The sequence below is a fragment of the Macadamia integrifolia genome, chromosome 10 (assembly GCF_013358625.1).
Source record: "Macadamia integrifolia cultivar HAES 741 chromosome 10, SCU_Mint_v3, whole genome shotgun sequence".
NCBI classification, from domain to species: Eukaryota; Viridiplantae; Streptophyta; class Magnoliopsida; order Proteales; family Proteaceae; genus Macadamia; species Macadamia integrifolia.
The window spans coordinates 4,870,542-4,892,844 of NC_056566.1; the positions used below are offsets into that span (position 1 = coordinate 4,870,542).

The following is a 22,303-nucleotide window of genomic DNA, read 5'->3' on the forward strand; positions in this document are numbered from 1 at the left end:
TAAACAATGGAAACCTCGTAGATTATTGATTGCTTCTTACTTGACAACGACATCTTCCTCTTAGGGTTCTCTATTGATGAAGACGGAGTTTTAGAAGGTGGCCCTTGGCAAATTGGGAAAATTCCAATTCTTCTCTAATAGTGGAATCAATTCTCCCAACTGCAAAATATCGATCTCTGGTCGATTCCTCTTTGGGTGGCTCTCCCTAATCTCCCGCTGCACTTCTGGTGTAAAGATGGATTAAGTCTAATTGGCTCCATCATCGGCACCCCTCTTTTCTTAGATGCAAGAGCCAAAGTCAAGAATCATCAATCTTATATAGTGGTATTGGACCCACTCCTTGTCTAAGGTATTGGCATTGAGAAACTAGAGCCTGTGCCTGGTAAACTGCTTGACGCGTGTATTTGCGTTGATGTCCCTGCTGATGTTGTTCCTCCTTTAGTTCGAATGTTGGACAAGGAAGGCCACTTATTCACCCAAAGGATCTTCGACGATTGGCTGCCTTATATGTCTGCTTTGCAAGGTGTTCAGACACCATACAAATAAGTGCTCTATTATGCCTGGACCAACAATATTGGTCTCTTTGATTCTTCTTAAGCCAAGGCCTCCGGATTTTGGGAGGCAAATTTTATATCAGCTAAGAGGATGAAGAAATTTGGAGGAGTTAGTACTTTTCCAAGGGAAGGAGCAGAAGAGGCCTTCAGTAGACTTGATGATAGAAGCAGGGAGGACATAAATGCCCGACCAATAGAGATATATGGATTGAAGAACCGATGTATGAGGGTGAGGCGACAACGTAGGACCTTAAGGAGCTTGCCTTTCTAGAGCTGAAGCCTCTTTCTCAAGAGATTTAACATGGGGAGCAATGATGGGCAGAAAGCCTGGAGGAAATTAGAGGTAAGCCCAAGAATTTGACTAGTAGGGTATTGATGGAGAACCCAGTGAGACCCAAGGAGGTGGGCTTGGGAGGCATTAGACACACTAGAGAGGAAGAGGCTAGACTTGAGAAGGTTATGCTGAGGGAAGAAAGACTTCCAAAGAAATGAAGAGAGGACATGATAGAGGAAATGGAGAGGGGGTCAGCCTTGGAGAAAATCATAATTTCATCTGCAAAAGCAAGATGGGATAGCATAAGAGATAAGCATTTAGGGACCAGAGAGATGAGGTGCTGAGCAGTATCAAGTTGGATGGATCTTGAAAGGAACTTGAAGGCAAGAGAGAGAAAGGGGGAAAGAGGGCAGCCTGTCTGATACCCCTGGCAGACGGGAAATAGCCAGTTGGGGTACCGTTGACTAAGAGAATGGGGGGAGGAGATGTAGGGATGGATTCAGTGAACAAGGAAGTAGGGAAAGACATTTGAAGCAGGACTTTGGCGATGAAGTCCTAACTAATGGAGTTAAAAGTGTTGTGGATATCAATTTTGAGAAGAGCAGCAGAAGAATGAGATTTCTGATTAAAACCTCTGACAACTCATGGCAGGGGATGATGTTATCCTATATGCTTCTCCCAACAATAAATGCATACTAGTTGGGACTCAAGAGAGAATCAATGACCTTTTGAATGTGATTAGTCAAAATTTTGGTGATGAATTTGTAGAGAAGATTGAATAAGGAGAATGTGCTTGAAGTCATTCATAGAGGCAACACCCTCCTTTTTTGGAATAAGACAGAGGAAGGTGTGGTTAATACCTTTGAGTTGGCTAGTATTGAAGAAGAAACTTTTGATAGCCTGAATGAGATTAGAACGAATGATGTTCCAACAGGAAGAAAAGATGGCCATACTAAAGTTGTCAGAGCTAGTGGCTTTGTTGGCAACGTGGGAGAGAATAGTTGAAAGGATTTCATCCTTAGAGGGGATGGACTGGAGGCCATGGAGGATATGATTAGGGATGACTTTATTAGGGAGATGAGGGGGGTGGTGGGGGGGAAAGGTGGGAGGAAGAGGTCCTTGAAGTAGGAAACAACTTCAGATTTGATGTCCTTAGGGCTAGGGAGCTCAGAACCATTTGAGGAGATGAGCTTGTGAATGGAATTACCGTTGGTTCTAGCTTTGAGGGATCAGTGGAAATAGGCTGTTTGGAGTCACCAAGATCAAGCTGTTTGATTCTGGCTTTTTTATGGAGAAAACGTTCTTCTTGGGCCATGAGCGAGGATAATTCAGAAGCAAAGTCCTTTTCTTCCTTAGCAAGGTCATGGTTGAGGAGGTCAGACTGAAGTTTAGATTGGATGGAATGAAGCTGATCGCAACAAGAGGAGACATGGGAAGTGATGTTGCCGAAGATGGAAGAATACCAAGCTTGAGAGCCACTTTGACATTCTTGAGATTTTTGGCAAAAGCGATGAGGGGGAGGAGGCATTATGCACGGGGGATGCACCAAGCTTCGCGAACAATGGGGAGAAAGTCCTTTTGGAGAGTCCACTTATCGAAGAACTTATAGGGCTTGGGATCAAAGGATAAGAAGGGCAGGGCGTGGATGGAGATTGGGCTATAAGCCTATGATTAGAAATCCCAAGGAGATCAAAACATGCATGGGAAGAGGGATAGGAGTCAAGCTAAGGCTCATTAGCAAGGGCTCTATCTAATTTGCAGGCCACTCTATAAGGGCCAGATATTCTGTTGTGCCAAAAAAATTTGACACCAGATCATCTCAGGTCATTAAGGCCATGGTCATCGATACAATCATTGAAGGTTTCCATGGCTTGGGAGTCGATGGGGTTTCCCCCATGCTTCTCATGACTAAAATGAATGACGTTGAAATCCCCAGTAACCCCCTAGGGGCTATAAACGATGGAAGGAGTGAAGGAGTGGAGGTCAGACCATAGGTTGTGAGCATAGATGGCAGAGGGGAAGCAAATAAGGGAGCTAGAGGGGAGGGAGATGGAAAGGTTGATGGCTTGGAAGGAAGAGGAGACAACAGAGACATGAAGGGATGATGATGCAGGTACAACTGCACTTGCCTGGTTGGACCAAGATGACCGGCTTTAGAAGCCAAGAGTCGAGAAGAACCGGTCCAATCTAGGGTTTTGGTCTAACAAGGGATGGGAATAAAATTAGCAGTTTACTTGTCTTTTATTTCATGTATTTTATTTTCCAGACTTGAACGTAAGAGTTATGATTTATTTCCTTACATTAGTTTCCTTTATGGTTGTTTCCTAGTTTAGGCTAGATACTATTTTAGTTGAGTTTTTAATTTCATATCTCTATTTTCCCTATATGGACAAGTTAGAGTGAATTAATTTTGAATGAGAATTGGTTAAAATTTGTTCTCTGTTAGAGTGTGTATGTGTCCCCTTTCCCCGTTACTCTGATCCTTCCTTTCTTCCATATGGCCCTCCATGAACTTAGTATCAGAGCCAAAGGAACCTTCCTTTGTTCTCTCCCTATTCCACTTTCTTTCTTAACCCATCTCTATCTTACCGTCTCCCTCCTTCCATTGCTTGCTGCCAAACAATTGCAGCTAAAAAAAAAAAAAAAAAAAATCTGTTGCAAGACAGAGAAGCCGGAACCCTCCCTGCTAGGATCGAGTAAGCCCCCCCAAAAAGAAAAAGTCTGTTGCAAACAGAGAAGATAGAACCAAAAGAAAAGAACAAAAGTTCAAAGAAGGAAGAAGAAGAGAAGAAAGAACAGAAGTAGAAGAAGAGATTGAAAAGCAGAAAGCAACAGAGAAAAAATGAACAAACCTAGTTCGAACTCCAACTCCAGCCGCCTCCTTTGAAGTCAACCTTCCTGGAACTTCCATCATAGTCCACGCCTCCTTCAAAGTTCCGCTGCCTCATTGATCTTCTGTCACTGGAGAACCTGCTGAGAAGCCATTGCTGCTGGCTTCCATCTCCAAGAAGGAGAAGAAAGTCTCCTTTGTCGGTAAAACCCACCACCACGATCCCTCCTTTTGTTTCCTTTCTTTAATTATCTTTTTATTTCCTAAAATACCCCTCGCTTCCTCCATTATCCTTTTTTGTCTTTTTTTTAGTTACATCCAAATATACCCTTGCCCGTACGTAATATATTGTGAGCTCATAATTTAATTTCAGGTATTACATTATTGACATCCACATAGGAATGTCACATTAATTACCATTTTGCCATTGTTCTTTAAACCTCATTTATTTACTATTTTGCCATTATATTTGAGTGTAATCTTGCTTATCTCCACCATGGTAGCCAATAGTAAAGTTATCCAACAGCTAACCTATAAGGGAGAAACTGATGCGAAATTGATACCCTAACTACCTTTGTCACTTCCCTTAAGACAGTGATGGAATCTATGCAAGTTTTCATTGATTGATTGGTTGCTACAGATAGAGGAAAGAGTCCCATTCAATCTGGGGATTCTTCCAACACCACTCCACGAGATCCGTCACTTCCACCACCGCCATCACATCATACACCTCTACCTCCACCACCAGCACCAGCACCAGCACCACCACCACCACCATATGGAACTGGTCGATATGATGATGAAGCAGAAAGAGCAACAAGATTGGATGTCCTTGATTTTTATGAAGATAATGATACAGAACTATACCTAGGGTTTTAAGTATCAGTGTGTATCGTACCGTATCGGCCGATACGATACATGGAATTTTTAAAACCTTTCGCATCGAGACGTATCCTACGATATATACCGTTCTCACCGATACACTGCCGTTACTCACCGATAAACACCGATACGTACCGATACTCTATGGAAAAAATAAAATTGAGTGAAATGTACATTTTGGTATGTATCGGTACGTATCGATGCGTATCGGTATGTATCGGTCTATATATCAGTCATGGTTTAAAGTATCTCCGATACCGATACGATACCCTCCGATACGTATCTTAAATTTAGCCGACCGATACGATACACCCCGATATGATACATGGAATTTTTAAAATCCTTTCATATAGATATATATCCTACGATACATACTGATATGCATGAATACACCACTGATACACATCGATACGATACGATATGCACCGATACAACTCTTTGAAAAATATAAAATTGAGATGAAATGTATGTTTCGTTATGTATCGGTACGTATCGGTGAGTATCGGTATGTATCGATCGGTACGTATCGGTGAGTATCGGTACAGTGCGCTACGATCATATAATAGCCAAGATGGGTAATTTTTCAGAAAAACATGATTTTTTGAGGGGTTTTTGTTTCAAAATTGCTGCCAACCATATTCTCTCTAACTAAAGTGGAAATCAAGGTTGAGAACAAGGATTTTACATTTATGGGACAACTACAAACCTTGAATTCTTAGTGCGATACCCTCAATTTAGTGTTTATGCATAATACATGTTATCAATAGCTTTTTTTAATAAATTATTTATGTAAAAGTGTTTAAAAAAAAGTTTCCTATCTATTTATGTGTATCTTTAGCGTATCTTAGCGTATCTCTGATACGATATGATACCCTCCGATATGTATCTTAATTTTGGTCGACCGATACGGCGATCGATACCGATACTTTAATCCTTGGAACTATCAGTACGTATCGATGCGTATCGGTATGTATCGATCATAGTTTTTAAGGCGCTGGTAAGGCGTCGCCTTACCAGCGCCTTGGCGCTAATGCGGTCTAGAGATGGTAAGGCAGTGCTCCGCCTTATGTGAAGTGACGCCTTATGAGTTTTTTTTTTTTAAACACATTTTAAAATTACTTGATGAAGATTTCAAATATAGATTTTTTATTGGTAGGTGTATGGTTTTGTTAACACTTGAGATGTATGGGATCAACTTTACTCCATAAAAAATAACCAAAACAAACAAAACAAAAGCACGATTCACAAACAGGGTTTGGATTTTGTCAAGGGTTTTAAGAAAAGGCTTTGAGAAGGAATCAAGGAACAAGGAAGAACCATTGATCCAGGCCACCATTTTGCTCCGGCAGCGGTGAACTTCATTCTTCTTTGACAGGAGTAGAAATATAGTGGATGACCTTAGGACTTAGGCACTCATTTTGGCATCATAGAGGTAAGTATAATAAATATTTGTATTTTTTATGTCTTCTTTTCTTTATATTTATAATTTTGTTTCATAATTATGTATTTATATTATATGTTAATATGTTATGATGATTGATGATTAATGATTGATGAAGATGAACTTAGTTTATTCACTTTATTGATTTGTTTTCTTAATAAATATCTTACATTGGTATGAATATGAACATTTAATATTTATTTAACATATGAGTAATAGGATTCAACTAGGATTTGAGCCAAATAGATTGGTTTTATAAAAAAATTACACAGGAACGCTTTAGTAGATAAGGCGACGCTTTATGCCCGCCTTATCGCTAAGGCGCTCTGAAAGACTCTCAAATGCCTCTGTCGCCTTACCGCCTTAAAAACTATGGTATCGATTGATAGATACGTACCGATACAGTACGATACGATACGTATCGATACAATGCGCTCGATTGATACATATTGATATGGTACGATACGTACTGATACAGTGCGCTACGGTCATATAATGGCTAAGTTGGGTCATTTTTCAGAAAAACATGATTTTTTGAGGGGTTTTTGTTCCAAAGTTGCTGCCAGCCATATTTTTCTCTAACTGGAGAACCAAGTAAGAGGAGAAGAAGAAAGAGATAAACTTCGTTCTTACTTTGCAAGGTGGGCTTATGAGAGTGGTGTTCCATTTAATGCTTTGAAGTTAAGGAGTTTTGAGGAATTGGTAGAGGCTATTGGTCAATATGGACCAGGTTTCAAGCCCCCTTCAATTCATGACTATAGGGGGCCTCTATTGAAGTTTGAAAAGGATAAAATTGATGAGTTAAAGGTGAAGTATCAAGGATATTGGAGGAAACATGGGTGCACACTCATGTCTGATGGGTGGAGAGACAAGAGAGGAAGGCACCTAATTAATTTTCTTGTCAACTGTCCGAAGGGGACTTTTTTTTTGGAGTCTGTAGATGCATCTAACCAATCACAAACAGCTGAAATGTTATTTAAGCTACTTTATAGTAAGGTTGAAGAGATTGGTGAAGATAATGTGGTTCAAGTAGTCTCTGATAATGCTGCCAACTATGTTGCAGCGGGTCGACTACTAATGGAGAAAATGAAGAGGTTATTTTGGAGTCCATGTGTAGCTCATTGCATAGACCTTATGATGGAGGAAGTAGGCAAATTATGCTCTTATATGTCTGTTATATCGAAGGGCAGGAAATTGACTGCATTCATCTACAGGCACACTTGTCTTCTTGAAGCCATTAGGCAAAAAACAGGAGGAGACTTAGTGAGGGCTGGAGTGACTAGATTTGCCTCTTCCTTTTTAACACTCCAGAGCTTATACAAGCACAAAGAATCTTTGAAAAAATTATTTGTTGATGATGAATAGTCCCGTTCTAAGCTTGCATCTACAGAGGCAGGGAAGAAAGCTTCTGAGACTGTGTTTGCTACAACATTCTGGAATGGTGTGATGGATTGTATAAGAGCATCACAGCCTCTTCTTCAACTCTTGAGGATTGTAGATGGTGATGAGTTGCCTGCTATGCCTGACTATATATGGCAATACAAGTGGTAAAGAAGAACATAAAAAAAAATTTTGGAGACGATGAAAGGAAATGGAAGAAAATCATAGCGATTGTTGATCACCGTTGTGAAACTATGATGAATGGATCAATACATTTAACTGCCATTTTCCTCAATCCAAACAAGTTCTTTAAGGCAATAGCAGGTAATCCAGATAATGAGTTGGACTTAGCTCAAAAAGCAAGTGATGCCTTCAATGATGTTCTTGTAAGGTTGGTGCCTGATGAGACCTTGCAAGATAAGATCATTGTCTAGGTTGACAAGTATACCACTGTTCAAGGAAGTTTTGCAAAGGACATGGCGATTAGACAAAGGGACAAGTTGAATCCTAGTAAGTATATTTCCTTTTAAAGTTCTAATTAGTTTAGAACTTTGCATGTTGATTTTTTACTTAACATATTTTTTATATTATATATTTATAGTCTCTTGGTGGTCTCGACATGGAAGTACTGCTCCTGACCTTTCAAAGCTTGCATTGCGCATACTTGGTCTTTGTTGCTCATCTTCTGGTTGTGAGCGCAATTGGAGCACATTTGAATTTGTGAGTATTGACTATTGAGTTCTGAGTACAATCGTACATGTACTTCACTTAATATGGTTTTATTGAAGATAAGTAGATAACCTCATATTATTAATGTTTTTCAGATTCACACCAAGAAGAGGAATAGGTTAGAGCATCAGCGGTTAAATGATTTGATCTACATTCAATATAATCGCTGACTTCAAGCAAGGTTCCAAGAAAAAAAAAGAACAATGTAGAAACTACAATCCATTGTTGCTCGATGAGCTTAATTGGAGTAGTGAGTGGATGATTGGTGAATCAGAGGATGAATTAGTTCATCCTGAGAATGATCTCACTTGGAGAGATGTTGACAGAGCACTTGGAGCATCTTCATCATATCAAGGCCACAATCGACTAAGGAGGGTTCCAGCATCTACCAGTGGAACCAATCTTTGTTATACCCGGCGTGGTAGGAGGGTTGAGCTTGAGGATTCTTCAGATGAAGAAGTGGATGAGATGAGTGAAGAGGATATTCGTGATGATGAAAACATTGAGGATGATTATGGCATAGCTCCAAATGATGCAAGCCAGCAACAGAATGCAGATGAAGAAGAAGATTTTAATTTAATTACCGATTTGGATTGAAAGTCTTTGAGTCTTAGAACTTTGACGTATTTTGAGTCTTTTAAACTTTAAAGTTTTTAGAGTCCTTGAACTTTTAAGTATTTGACTTTCATTGTTTACTAAATTTTTAGCATTTTAGTTTATTTTATGTTTTTTTTTTCATTGAAGTTTAAAGTTTTTTAGAATGATTAAGAATCCCCAGGTTAGTCACTTGTCATCCATTTAATTTGGCATCTTGATTTTTACTTTCGATGTGTTTTAATTCTAAGTTCTTAATTACTTCTTTGATAGGAGTAGAAATATAGTGGATGACCTTAGGGCTTAGGCACTCATTATGGCATCATAGAGGTAAGTATAATAAATACTTGTATATTTTATGCCTTCTTTTATTTATATTTATAATTTTGTTTCATAATTATGTATTTATATTATATGTTAATATGTTATGATGATTGATGATTGATGATTGATGATTGATGATTGATGAAGATGAACTTAGTTTATTCACTTTATTGATTTGTTTGCTTGATGAATATCTTACATTGGTATGAATATAAACCTTTAATATTTATTTAGCATATGTGGAATAGGATTCAACTAGGATTTGAGCCAAATAGATTGGTTTTATAAAAAAATTGCACCAGAACGCTTTAGTCGCCTTATTGCTAAGGCGCTCCGAAAGGCCCTCAAACGCCTCCGTCGCCTTACCGCGTTAAAAACTATGAAATTGAGTGTGTCGCACTAAGAATTCAAGATTTGTAGTAGTCCCATAAATGTAAAATCATTGTTCCCAATCTCGATTTCCACTTGTTGTCTGATATGAACCTTTATCCCACCTATCTGCAACCACTTCTTCAGGAGTCCTCCTCACATGCTTATCCATGGGACCCCTTGTTGTTTGGGTTGTGTTTGAATGATAGCTTTATTTCTTCTTGAAGTTGTCCCAGAGCTAGGGATAGGAAATGAGACCCCCAAATCGGATACTATATTCTGTTGTGGTCCCGTTACTTCTGTAGGTCCATCACTAACATCCAAATCATCCAAACAATCAAGGTTCCTCTTCCTCTGGTTCTTCAAGATTGCATCTCTTATCTCTTTAGCAATTGCTTTAGTTGTTTTCACACACTTGGCTACATCTCCATAGCCACCAATAAGATGCTGCTTCAATCGTTTTATTCCTCCCTTGACATCCTTCCCACAAAGGGTACACTTAATCCAATTTCTGTCTGATACGTCAGGCCAATACCCATATTTCTATCCAGGATCGTTTGATTTAACTCTCCTTTTTGGATCCTTGCTTGGATCAATCGTTGATTGTGCAGTAGCAGTAGTACTTGTATTTTCACCCCCACTGCTACCACCAATTGTTTCCATAGATGAGTGGATTCAACTTGTCTCTTTGTCTAAGACTGTAATGTGAAAAGGTAATCAGAATAAGAAAAAGGTAATAAAAGGGAATATTACTACTATAAGGGAATATTAGCCTATTAGGTAATAAGGTAATAAAAGCAAATGCCTCCATTAAAGTGATATGGGAAAATCAAAATAAGAAAAAGAAAAAGAAAAAAATACTCCAGGCCAAAAATTAGTAGTGCTCAGATTAACGCAATCTATACAAATTGGAGTCAAATGTGGAGTCAAAACTTGTGTTGCTCATTCATAAGCTCAAATTCAGATAGCCTTTCTGTGAGATTTTCTTTACATAACTAAGTTTTTTCTTCTAATTTCTCCAAAATTATTTTAATAAATACGTTAAGCCCTAATGTTATTAAAAAAAAAAAAAAAAAAAAAAAAAAACTGCACTGATCAACCAACCAACAGCCACCGTAGGAAGAAAAAAAAAAACTAATCATACGAACAACGAATAAGGAAGAAGCAGGGAGAAGAAAGAAGAAAAGAAGGAGGAAGAAGCAGGGAGAAGAAAGAAGAAGAGAAAAAAATAAAAAATAATCGTACGAACTACGAAGAAGGCAGAAGCAAGGAGAAGAAAGAAGAAAATAAGAAGGAAGAAGCAGGGAGAAGAACGAAGCAAAGAGAAAAAAAAAAAAAAAAAAAGAAAAACTAATCATATGAACTACGAAGAAGGAAGAAGCAGGGAGAAGAAAGAAGAAAAGAAGAAGGAAGAAGCAGGGAGAAGAAAGAAGAAAAGAGAAAAAAAAATCGCATAAATCAGAAATTAAAAATATAAACTAAAACATACCTGGAGATGTGGATGGACACTTTGTTGGAGGTCGCCGGAGGTCGCCGAAGGCTGTCGAAGGAGAAGGAGAAGCCGTCGAAGAAGAATCGAAGGAGGCGGCTGCTACGGCTCACCGTCGGTTAGTTTGGGGTTTTGCGATTTGGAGCGGAGACTGAGAGAGATGAAAGCACTTCGTCGGAGATCACCGGAGGTCGCTGAATGTCGCCAAGGCTGTCGGAGGAGAAGGAGAAGTCGCCGGAGAAAGGATCGTAGGACGTTGGGGCCTTGGGGGTTTGCGATTTGGAGGGCAAAGTCGCAGACTGAGAGAGAATGAGAGGCGTGATTTTTACTGATTTTGGTTTTATTTTATTTGTTTATTTATTTTTTTTATGGTAAGGGTTTTTATTTTTTATATGGTTTTTGATCCAATGCATCACATGTGCATCAGACTTTATACACCTCCCAATGAGAATATGTAATTTGGAATCTTCATCAAGCAATTTTAAAATTTATTTAAAATAAAAAATTGATCCAATGCATCACATGTACATCAGACCTTATACACCTCCCAATTAGAATATGTAATTTGGAATCTTCATCAAGCAATTTTAAAATTTGTTTAAAAAAAAAAATTGATCCAATGCATCACATGTGCATCAGACCTTATATACCTCCCATTTAGAATATGTAATTTGGAATCTTCATCAAACAATTTTAAAATTTGTTTAAAAAAAAAAAAATAGTAACCGATGATGTGGTCCGGATAAGGTAAGGTGCGTCAACTCTTGCATTGCGGGACAGCATATTCCGACGTATGGTGTTATAAAGTTCTAATTCACGGTAACTTTACAGGAAAAAGTAGATCAAAGCGCCTGATGGACCTATTTTCAAATGTTTCCAGTAATTATGATAGATTGAAGATATACGTGGATAAAAAAAATATACGACAAGAAGCATTTAGTCGTCGCTCCTGCGGATGTGATAATGTGTTTTAAAAAAAAAAAAATTCGATCCAATGCATCACATGTGCATCAAAACTTATACACCTGCCAATGAGAAAATGTAATTTGGAATCTTCATCAAAACAATTTTAAATTTTACTTTTAAAATAGTGAGTACATAAGGCGACCACCTCATGCATAAGGCGTCGCCTTTCGTGCCTTAGCGTTTAAGGCGGTCGCCTTTCACACTTCTCATAAGTCGGTGGGCTGCCTTACTACCAATGGACCGCATCAGCGCCTAGGCGCTGGTAAGGCGTCCTTGAAAACTATGCTCAATTTGTCGCCTTACCAGCGTTTTAAAAACTATGCTCAATTTAATGTTTATACATTATACATGTTATTAATAGTTTTTTTTTAGCAAAATTTTTATGCAAAAGTGTGTTAAAAAAGTGTTTCCTATCCATTTATGTCTATTTCTTTAGCGTATCTTAGTGTATATCCAATACGATATGATACCCTTCGATACGTATCTTAATTTTGGCCGACTGATACAGGGACCGATACCGATACTTTAATCCTTGACTGTACCTTGACTGGATTCACAGCTTATAAACATTTTTCAGATGGTATAGATTGACTGAGGACCGAAAGATCCTATTTGCAGTGGCTAAACTGAAAGGCATGACTCGGGTCTGGTGGGTCAAGCAATAGCAACAAAACCGAACCCGAGGCATTGGATTAGTCATTACTTGGGCTGAAATGCATGAAGTCATGATCTAGAGATTTTTGCCTCTTGATTACAAGCAATGCATGCACCTCAGGTTTGCACAATTGAAACAGGAAAAATCTAACCGTTGAAGAATATGTGGGTAGATTTTATTATCTTGCCACTTTTGAATGGGATGAAGAAGTATTGGTGGCACAATTTCACAATGGTTTACTTTTTCAACTTAGTGTTGCCCTTGCATCTAGTCAACTACCTACAATGGAATATGTCGTACAAGTAGCGTATCAGGTTGAAGAATGTTTGAAACGCCTATACAATCGGAGGCCATTTACAGATACTTTTCCCAGGGTTTGTACTTCTATTCAGCTATAGTCATCTCTCGAGGAAAAATCAATTAGCATACAACTAGTGTTTCATCCATGGCATCTTCACGATCTAGTCGGCCGTATCCTCCACCTCGATGTGGTTCAGACATATCATCTTCATGGCCTAATTGTCCATACTCTCCACCTCGGCAGTGGTTCTGATAAACCTTCTGGGACGTCAAAGTTTCTCTATCAATGCGTCACGTGCAAAGGATATGGACATTTCAGTTCTCAGTGTCCCAACCATTTGCTTGCTTTTATTGATAAGGATTCTCTTATACCTTATATTCCGAAGAGCAACTTGGTTCTGACATAGTTGATTTAAGAGAAGACCGTGCGTCCGGTGAAGTCCATGACTCTCAGTTATGAGGACCCACATCCTTTTGATGTCTTTTATCATGTGTTGACATTCAGAAAGTCACAGAAAATGAAGATTGGCGCTGACATAGTATTTTCTAGACCTGTCTGAAGAGCAATGACCAATTGTTAACCTTGGTCATTGATGGAGGTAGTTGCACTAATCCCTACAAGGTTGCTTGGGTGAACAACACTAATCTTAAGATCACAGATTAGTGTTTGGTCACGTTCTATTGGTGGATTTAAGGATACAATCCAATGTGACATCCTCCCTTTGAAGGTGTGACATATTCTTCTTGGTCGACCATGGTTGTTTGGCAAGAAAGTTCAGCATTGTAGCTATGCCAACACCTATGCTTTCAAGCACGACTACAGGACTATGAAGTTTCATCCGGCCAAAGATCTCCCCAAAATTAAGCTCCAGGAGATGGTGGGATCGTTCCTCATTCAGCGTATTCCTTCAGAGGTCACCTCGATCCTTTTCCTAGCTAGATGAAGTCGAGTTCTTTTTAGAGGAGGAGAGTTGATGTAGATACATCTGCACTTACCTGGTTGGACTAGCATGACCTGCTTTGGAAGCCAAGAGTCAAGAAGAACCGGTCCTGCCTAGGATTTTGGTCCAACAAGGGTTGGGAATAAAATTATTAGTTTACTTGTCTTTTATTTTATGCATTTTATTTTTCAGATTTGGACGTAGAAGTTAGGATTTCTTTCCTTGCATTAGTTTCTTTTTATGGTTGTGTTCTAGTTTAGGCTAGATATTATTTCAGTTGAGTTTCTAATTTCATTTCTCTATTTTCCCTATATATAGGCTGTAACCGATGGACAAGTTAGAGTTAGTTAATTTTGAATGAGAATTGGTTACAATTTGTGCTTTGTGGGAATGTGTGTTTTCCTTTTCTCCCCTGCTACTTTGATCTTCCCTTTCTTCCCTAGGGCCCTCCATCAGATGATGGATTCCAGAGAATCCAGATCCTACCATTAGGGCTGTGGAAATAATTGGAGAGCAAGGACTTAGGTAGGGGCAATGGAGGAGACAATATGGGAGGCATTTTCCTCAAGGACTCTGGTTTCAAGAAGACAACAGAGATTGGAGCTGGAAGAATGGATATGGGAGCGAATTTCAGGTTGTTTGGACGAGGAGTTAAGGCCTCAAACATTCCAGATGGTCTAAAGGATCATTTGGGGAGGGGAGAAAGGCATCGAAGCCTCTTGGGAGCAACGGGAGGGTTTCTTGGGAGAGGGACCAGATCTAAGGGGGGTCTTCTACGGTATTCTATGATAGGTGACTGAAAAACAAAGTTGGCCGGCAAGGAGGACTCAAATGGTTTGGACTCAGAGGGCTTGGATTTGGAAGAGGATACTGAAGTCGGTACCGAGTAGAAAATGTGGAATACTATTGTGTAGGTATGCACATCCTACTTCTTGTTGAAAGTTATCCATTTTGTGAAATGACCTTTTTTTGTAATTAGGAGGGACACATTTCTCTTTTGGAATATGCTTTATGGCATTCTCAGTTAGTATCGGGTCCAAGTGTCCTGACAAGCCTCAAATGTAGTACGTCCTCTCACCATTAGCATGCATATCCAGTAAACTTGGTGAGTATGACCTCACACTTACATTCATCCGAAATGGATTTATAAGTGAAAATCCCTTCAACTTAAGTGCCAATAAAATAAATATTTGGGTCTCTTTTTTCAGTAGTAAATTTTGGAACCTCAACCCTGATGCCGTTAGTCTCTATAATAAAACTTCCGTGTTACAGCCTGAGGTATAGGTGGATTGGGTTGCTACCTCTGAGTTGTATCTTCGATCTGTAAGGTACCAAACTGAGGAATTGGTGTAAACAGTCTAGCTTCTTCTTGTTTGTCAGTCTTTCTCATGAAGGCACCAAACTTTGTAGAGAGGCTTTGTGTTTCTTCCATGAACGTATCAAGTTAGCCTTAGTCTTCTACTGAATCTCAGCAAGTTCCTGATATAACTTGTGCAACTTGGGATTGGTGATGTGAGATTGCAATGTCATGGTTATAAACTGCAAGAAATTTGGCTTTGATACCAACTGATGCAATCTGGCAATGAATACTTTGGAAGAGGGAAACTTATTCGTGATAAAGTTGGGAGTGAATACTTGAGTGGAGGTTATTTAAGGAATTTGAATCATAGATGGACTAGAACCATTTTTTGTGAATAAGGGTTGTTTGCAAGTATAATGAACAATGCCCTCTTCTTCAACTACGATAGAACAGAAGGTAATAGAGGTAACCCAACTTCATTTCAGGTGTGATAGCTCACTTGATATGTAGCCATTCCAACTGAAATTTTAGGATTAAGATCCTAACCCTCAGCTCTCATCAATGTACCTATTAATAGGCCAAATAGTCAAATGCAACAATAATAGGAAATCCTTGAAACTAACCTGGGCAGTAGTTACAGGTTCATTTCTGGTTACTGTGTAAAAGCTCACAATAGAGTTTTCCTTTTGAGCCCTAAGAGAACAGAATAGATTACCCACAACAGATGTATTGATGCACTGAATCTTTGGTTGAAAGAACATGAATCAGTGGAGATCGAAGTCTCTTTTGTGGTTCTCAGAACTCACACCAGAACAGAGTAACACCCATAAAAGAAATATAATAGGAAGAAACGAGAAGAAACCAGAGGAAAAGGAAAATGAACAACAGAAAACGGAAATAGAGAATAGAAGTGTTGGGAAGAACACTCCTAGATAGGGATTCAGAACTGAATCGATAGAGGGGGAAGTCATAGGTTGGCAACAAATAATGAACCCCAAGGGGGTAGCCAAGTTGGCAAGAGACCTTTGCCTCAGGAAGCGTATGGTTCTAAGTTTGACTCCTCTTACCTCCTTGGGGCTACTCACACGGGGGTGTTTAGTGCACTTCACTGCTTTCAGTGAAAGTTGAATGGTTCTCATTCAACCTCGGTATGATCCGGTCCATGCGGTTGTGGGGTCAGTATGGGGCTGCGGGACTAGTCGCTACCGGTCCTATGACTCTATCAACTTAATAAAAGATAAAAAAAAATTACAAAAATAAACTAAATATTCCTACATTTAACTGCATCATTTTCTGTCACTGTTATTGCATATCCTTCAATCTGTTTGGTTACTGCATAGCTTTCAGTACTTTTTTCTGCTGTCTGAACTTTTTCTAATTCTCTCCTTCCTCGAAAACATTGCAGGTGGAGTATTATTTCAGTGATGCAAACCTGGCTACTACTGACCATCTGATGAGGTTCATCAACAAAGATCCTGAAGGGTTTGGTAAGATGACTGCTATCTTATTAATGCAGGACCTTTAAGTTGGTTTTGATTTGGTTCATTATTGAACCGGTTTTTTGTATCCACACAGTTGTTGCATTTGGAACTTTCTGTTTCCATTAAAATCAGGATCTTGGGGTTGTTTAGGACATGTAGTTTCCCATTTTAGTTATTATTCTACTTGTTAAGAAAGGTTGGGATATTATTCCTAATTTCCAGCCTTATTTTACTATGTCATATCACAGCATGCTTATGAAGGGTTTGTATGGCCAGTGGTTATGGAATTCCTAAGTTTTAGGACTTATCTTCAGCTCATTGTGGGAGTAATTTTAGTCAGTTATTTCTTTTATTATTATCATTTCTTGTTGTCAGGCTGAGATAGTCCATATGAGAGTCCAGATCTGATTCAACTTAGTTTCCTACTTCCTAGATAGTTGAGGATCTCCACCTTAGGTCATACAAGGAAGGAATTTCTTTTATGTGGTTTGTTATTTTCTTTAAATACAGTTGTAAGGCTTTACAGCCCCCATGATTTGATTATTGAATAGAGTATGGTCTTTTTTTCTTTTCCAGTAGAGATTGTAGTCTCTCTCCTCTCTCCTTCCCTAACAATTTGGGTTTTCTCCCTTCTCCCCCATCTCTGTACTCTTCCTTTTATCCTCTCTTCTGTCTCTGTATGACATCTCTCTTTCTCATAATTTTTTTCTGATTCAATTCTCATTCCCACTTCTAGCAGATCCATTGATTTGATCTGCATCACTTAGCGTGGTTTCTTTCGGGATAGTTTCTTGGTTTCAGTCTTTTTTTGTGGCGTTGTCTTTAAAGCTTCCACCTGCATATTGGGAAGTTCTGGTTTCTTAAACCAATGAAGGCACTTGTAAGCAAGAGTGATATGGTCAAATTGGAGGTGCTTATATTCTCCCCCCTCCCACCCCCCCCCCCCCCCACCCAAAAAAAAAAGTATAGAAAAAAAGAACGGAGGTGGAAAATGGATACAGGGGGGGTAACTGTGATTTTGTGGGAAGTGATGATGATGAACATGAATGCTTTCTTTGAGTTGTGGCAAAAAATTCCTCTTCATATCCGAGGATTCAGTGCTGAACTCCTCCTCGCTGATGGTTGTGATTGTCGACAGCTCAGGGAAGAAACCCTATTTGTAATGATATTGTACCTGTGGTCAAGGATTAAAGTATCGGTATCGGCCATCGTGTCAGTCCGGCTAAATTTAAGATACGTATCGAAGGGTATCGTATCGTATCGGAGATATGCTAAGAGATGCTAAAGATCAATGATTAAAGTATTGGTATCGGTTGCCATATCGGTCATAGTTGTCAAGACGTTGCCTAGGCGACGGTCTTCCTGGGGCCTAGGTGATAATCGCCTTATTGCGCTGCATAACGTCTTATGTTTTGGCACTTATTTATTCCAAATATCATTTAAGTAAATGCTTTGCTTTTTATATTTGTTATTTCATTTACTTAAGATATTATTCATTTGCTTTTTATATTTGTTATTTCATTTACTTAAGATATTATTCATAAATAAGCAAATACCCCCTATTTGAATCCAATAAAAATAGTTTAAAAATCAAATTCCAAAAGGATAATAAGTCAACCCCCTAGTCCAAGAAGAAAAACTGGATTTTGGTTATAGGGGCGATTTTCAACTTTTAAATGCTGGAGTTTTTCTCAATTATGAAAATTTTATAAATTCTATTATGTTAAAACATTGCTAAAAACCAAAAGTTCGGTAAAATAATTTTTTGTTTTGATATCCATAAAGTTATTTTCATTCGGGCGATTTTAACAGCATTCGCGCACTTAAAAATAAGTTTGACCGGAGCATAACTTTGTCATTACAACTTAGATTTAAGTAATCTTAGACTTGTTGGAAAGCTGGTTTTATATTATAACTGATACAAAAAGTCTTATGTAAAAATAATATCATTTGACCAGTCAAACTTGTTATAGAACCAGAACATTTCTCCAAATTTTGATTTTCTATAATTTAATATGACTTAATGTTAATTTTTTTATGATTTAATATGGCTAATGTTGATTTTTAATGACTTGATGTTGCTTAATCTTGATTTTTTATGATACAAGGTATATATAGCTTACTAAATAATGTTAGAAAATAGGAAAAATAAAAAATAACAATTGGTCATCTTGTTCGCCTTCTCGCCTAAGCGCTTAGACAACCCTCCACCGCCTTGGTTCGCCTTGGCGCCGTGACAACTATGGTATCTGTTGACTAAATTTAAGATACGTATCGGAAGGGTATCGTATCATATCGGAGATACTTTAAACCATGCCTGTGGTTGAAGAAGAAATTATTGACTGTTGAGAGCTTAGAGTCCTACCTTTCCATGACCTCTTCCCCCTTTTTCGTGGGTGTGGAGGAAAGGAAAATTGTTTATGAAGTTGGAGAGTTGGAGTTGCTCCACAGGCATTCACCTACTCATTTTTCGTGGCCTTAAGTGGAGACTGGTGGTTGTATCTTGTCATGACATCAAAAGCATTTATCCTGATATTTTCTCCTTGCATCAACTCTTGATTTGCACTGTGATCTCCTAGGACAATACCCATTGCACCTATAGTAGTAACCATAAAAGTTGTGGTCTGCGCCAAGGTGTTGGGGCCATTTGTCAAGGCCTTTGTGGGTGACTTGCTGAACCTCTGTCATGCTCAACTGGTCTCTGCTGGTATCCTCTGCCATACCTTTTATAACTACTGAATCTGCTGCCATGCCTCTTATAGCTACCGAATCTGCCATGCTGTCCCTGTGACTTTCCTTGTCTCTGTCTGGCACTGTCATCAAATTGTGCCTGAATGTTCTTGGGATCTCATCTCTCTTTTCCTTCGTCTCTGTGCCTTTCTCTTCTATGTGCACTTTGCTTTGCCTTGCAATTTTTGATGACTGCTCTCATCATCAGCGGTCACAGAACTCTCAACAATAGCCTTGCCTTTTTGCTTGGCCTTCTTTGACTCTGCCAAATAAGATTTGGGTGGTGTGATCTCTTCCAATAGTACTGACACTTGTGAGGTGTAGAGCTTCTCAAGCTTTGTAAGCTGTGCTCTATACAGTACTTCTCACTTCGCTTGATGATTGTGCTTCTAACTCTTCAATTATGCCCTTTTACTCCTTCCAAGTACATTGCACTCAACAACTTCGGCGAAAAGTTTCCTCTGTAGATCATCTGAAGTTCTCCTAACCTCTTCAACTTGCCTTTTGTGGTCTAGGACAATTGGTCTTGAATCCCAAGGATTTTGGTGAGTTCCTTGTTCTTCTTTCTCTCATCTTTGAAATCTTCAAGAGCTAAGAATAGTTTAGCTTTTAAGTTAACCACTCCTTCAACAGACTCAGCTTAAACCGACTTTGTGCATATTAGATCCTCATTGTAATTTTTTGTCTAATCAGAAACCTTGGATATTGGATTTTTCTTCATATTTTCTTCATAATCTTTGATATACCTACTCTACACACCTCTGATGACCTGCCTGACAATGAATTGGCACTTGTTTATTGGTCAGTATTGCTGTCCACCTTCTGCTCATCCTTTTAAACACTGCATACTTTGTCCCACGAAGATTTGTAGACTTGTAAAAGCTAAACCTCCTTTTGTCCTTGTCATGTAGCCCACTCAAGATGATCTCTTTTGCAAGAGAATCCAACTTTGAACCATCCTTTGAAACTTGGCCTTTAACTGCTGCCCATAGATGATAGCTCAAAGCTTTCAAATGTACTCCCATCTTGATTTTTCAGAACAGAATATTTGATCCATCAAACATCGGTGTCTCACTGTGTATGTTGTAACTGTAATTTTCAGCCATCAATCTATGTCTCGGTCAAATCCTGAAGCGATTTATAGTTTTATTACTGGGTAACTTGGAGTGCATTGATATCAATTGATGTTTTTCTCCTCAAAAGAAACCTTTCGATCCCTAATGGCTGCCTCTGTTGAGACTTTGTTTCTTTTCTTGCTCCTACTCTAGGTCAATTTGGTAAGGTATCCTAAAAAAGTGTTGGCTCTGTCATAGATCTATCCTCGAAGAGAGTGGCGTTGGATCCAAGGTTCGAAATCTCGTTTCGTTTCGGTATTTCGAAGGTTGCAAAACCACCAAAATACGGAAATCTTGGCGAGTTGCATGTAATTTTTTTTTTGTTTTGGACTTAGTTGCCTGTTTCGGTGTTTAAACAACCATGTTATGACCTGAAACTTGGTGCGGAGCTTGTTTTAAGGTTAATAAACATGTTTTAGAACTTGAATTTGCAAAAATATTAAAACATAGTGGTGTTTTAGAGTTGCACCATTGTTTGGCAGTAACTGTCGAACTATTCTGGAGATTTTATAAAATATTAATAGAACAAAACATAATATTATAGTAAAACAAGTACATATTGCATCCATGCCATTATGAAAACATACCTTAACATTAATTAACTAATAGTTAGAGTATTAGAGTAATATAATATGCAACTCCCTAACTCCTAACTTCTAACTTCTAACTAAAGTCCTCCACTCCTATCCACTGTTAGCAAAAACGCGTTTAAACACGTTTTCATTTTTTACTGTTTAAAACACGTTTTACCGTATACTTCCCAAAGATGCTTAAAAAAATAGCGAATTTCAAGCATTCCCGTTCTAAATACGTTTAAAATACGTTTTCTTTTTTATGACGTTTTTTAAGACTTGATTTTTGAACATAATGTCTACTTAATTGACCATATGTCTCTCTTCAGAACTCTGATCGATTTGATTCTTTCACCAACTTGAAGCTAACACAATGGACTATATTTCTCATGATATTACTTTTAACTCATTCAATTCACGGACCCCGAAATTGAGCTATAAACTGACGTATTTGCTGAAAAATATTTCTTAATTGAGTGATGACTCCTAACTCTAACTAAACATATATCACTTCGATAGTGTGTTGACTATGTTGACAACAATGAACAACACCATAACCTAGTCACATTGCTCAATAAGACTTCGGGCATGTAACAACAACTACTTGGTGCAGTTGGTGAGTTGTGGTGTGCAAAAATCCCATGCTCACTAGGAGGTTTGAAGTTCGAGCCTCCTGGCTGTTACGTACTTCCCTCCCTACCTACCAAAAAAAAAAAAAAGACTTTGGGCATGTGTGGTGTATGAATTTAGAATTGTCTTAAAACTTATAATGAGACATGAGATGTATAGGCATTAATATTAGATATTGTAGTTGTTTTGAACACTAGATGCAAATATTCCTATAATAATTCCTTAATTTGTATGAGTATACTACAGCTTTTTTGAAATCTACTCGTTTAAAACTCGTACTGTCCGTTTTTCGATTTTTACCGTTCTCTGTTTTTTTAACCATTTATTTGATTGTATCATTCAAAAAATTTTACTGTTTAAAACCCATACCATCCGTTTCCCTTTTTTTGCCGTTCCCCTTTTTGCTAATAATGCTCCTGTCGTACTATGAAGCCCCGAAGTCCCAATATGGCAATATCCTAAGTCCCAAATATATTAGTTATGCAATACTAATCATGATGACTGTCTGTTGGAAAGAACTATGACGGCCTGGCTGGATTCCACATCTAGTACAATGGAGTCGACGTGCATTTTCCTCGGATTGCATCACAAGTGCATGCCGCATCATATTGTGAGAGAAGAATCGAGCGTAGTCCTCTACAGCTGCCTAAAAAACTGAGTCATATACATACTGAAGGTAACCTATCCGAGGGTATGTGTCACCACCATAGTATGTAAAAGAACCCACTATTGAGCTACTGTCACTTG

General features: G+C 38.5%; 1 protein-coding gene across 1 annotated transcript in view; it reads left to right on the top strand.

Annotated features, from left to right (window-relative positions):
• The window catches only part of LOC122091406 (la-related protein 6B), a 103,731-nt gene that overhangs the window by 19,727 nt on the left and 61,701 nt on the right, over window positions 1-22,303 (top strand). Inside the window, exon 2 of the mRNA XM_042661330.1 lies at window positions 16,434-16,515. Within this exon, the coding sequence (XP_042517264.1) occupies window positions 16,434-16,515 (82 nt within the window). The remainder of the gene's footprint in view (window positions 1-16,433; window positions 16,516-22,303) is intronic.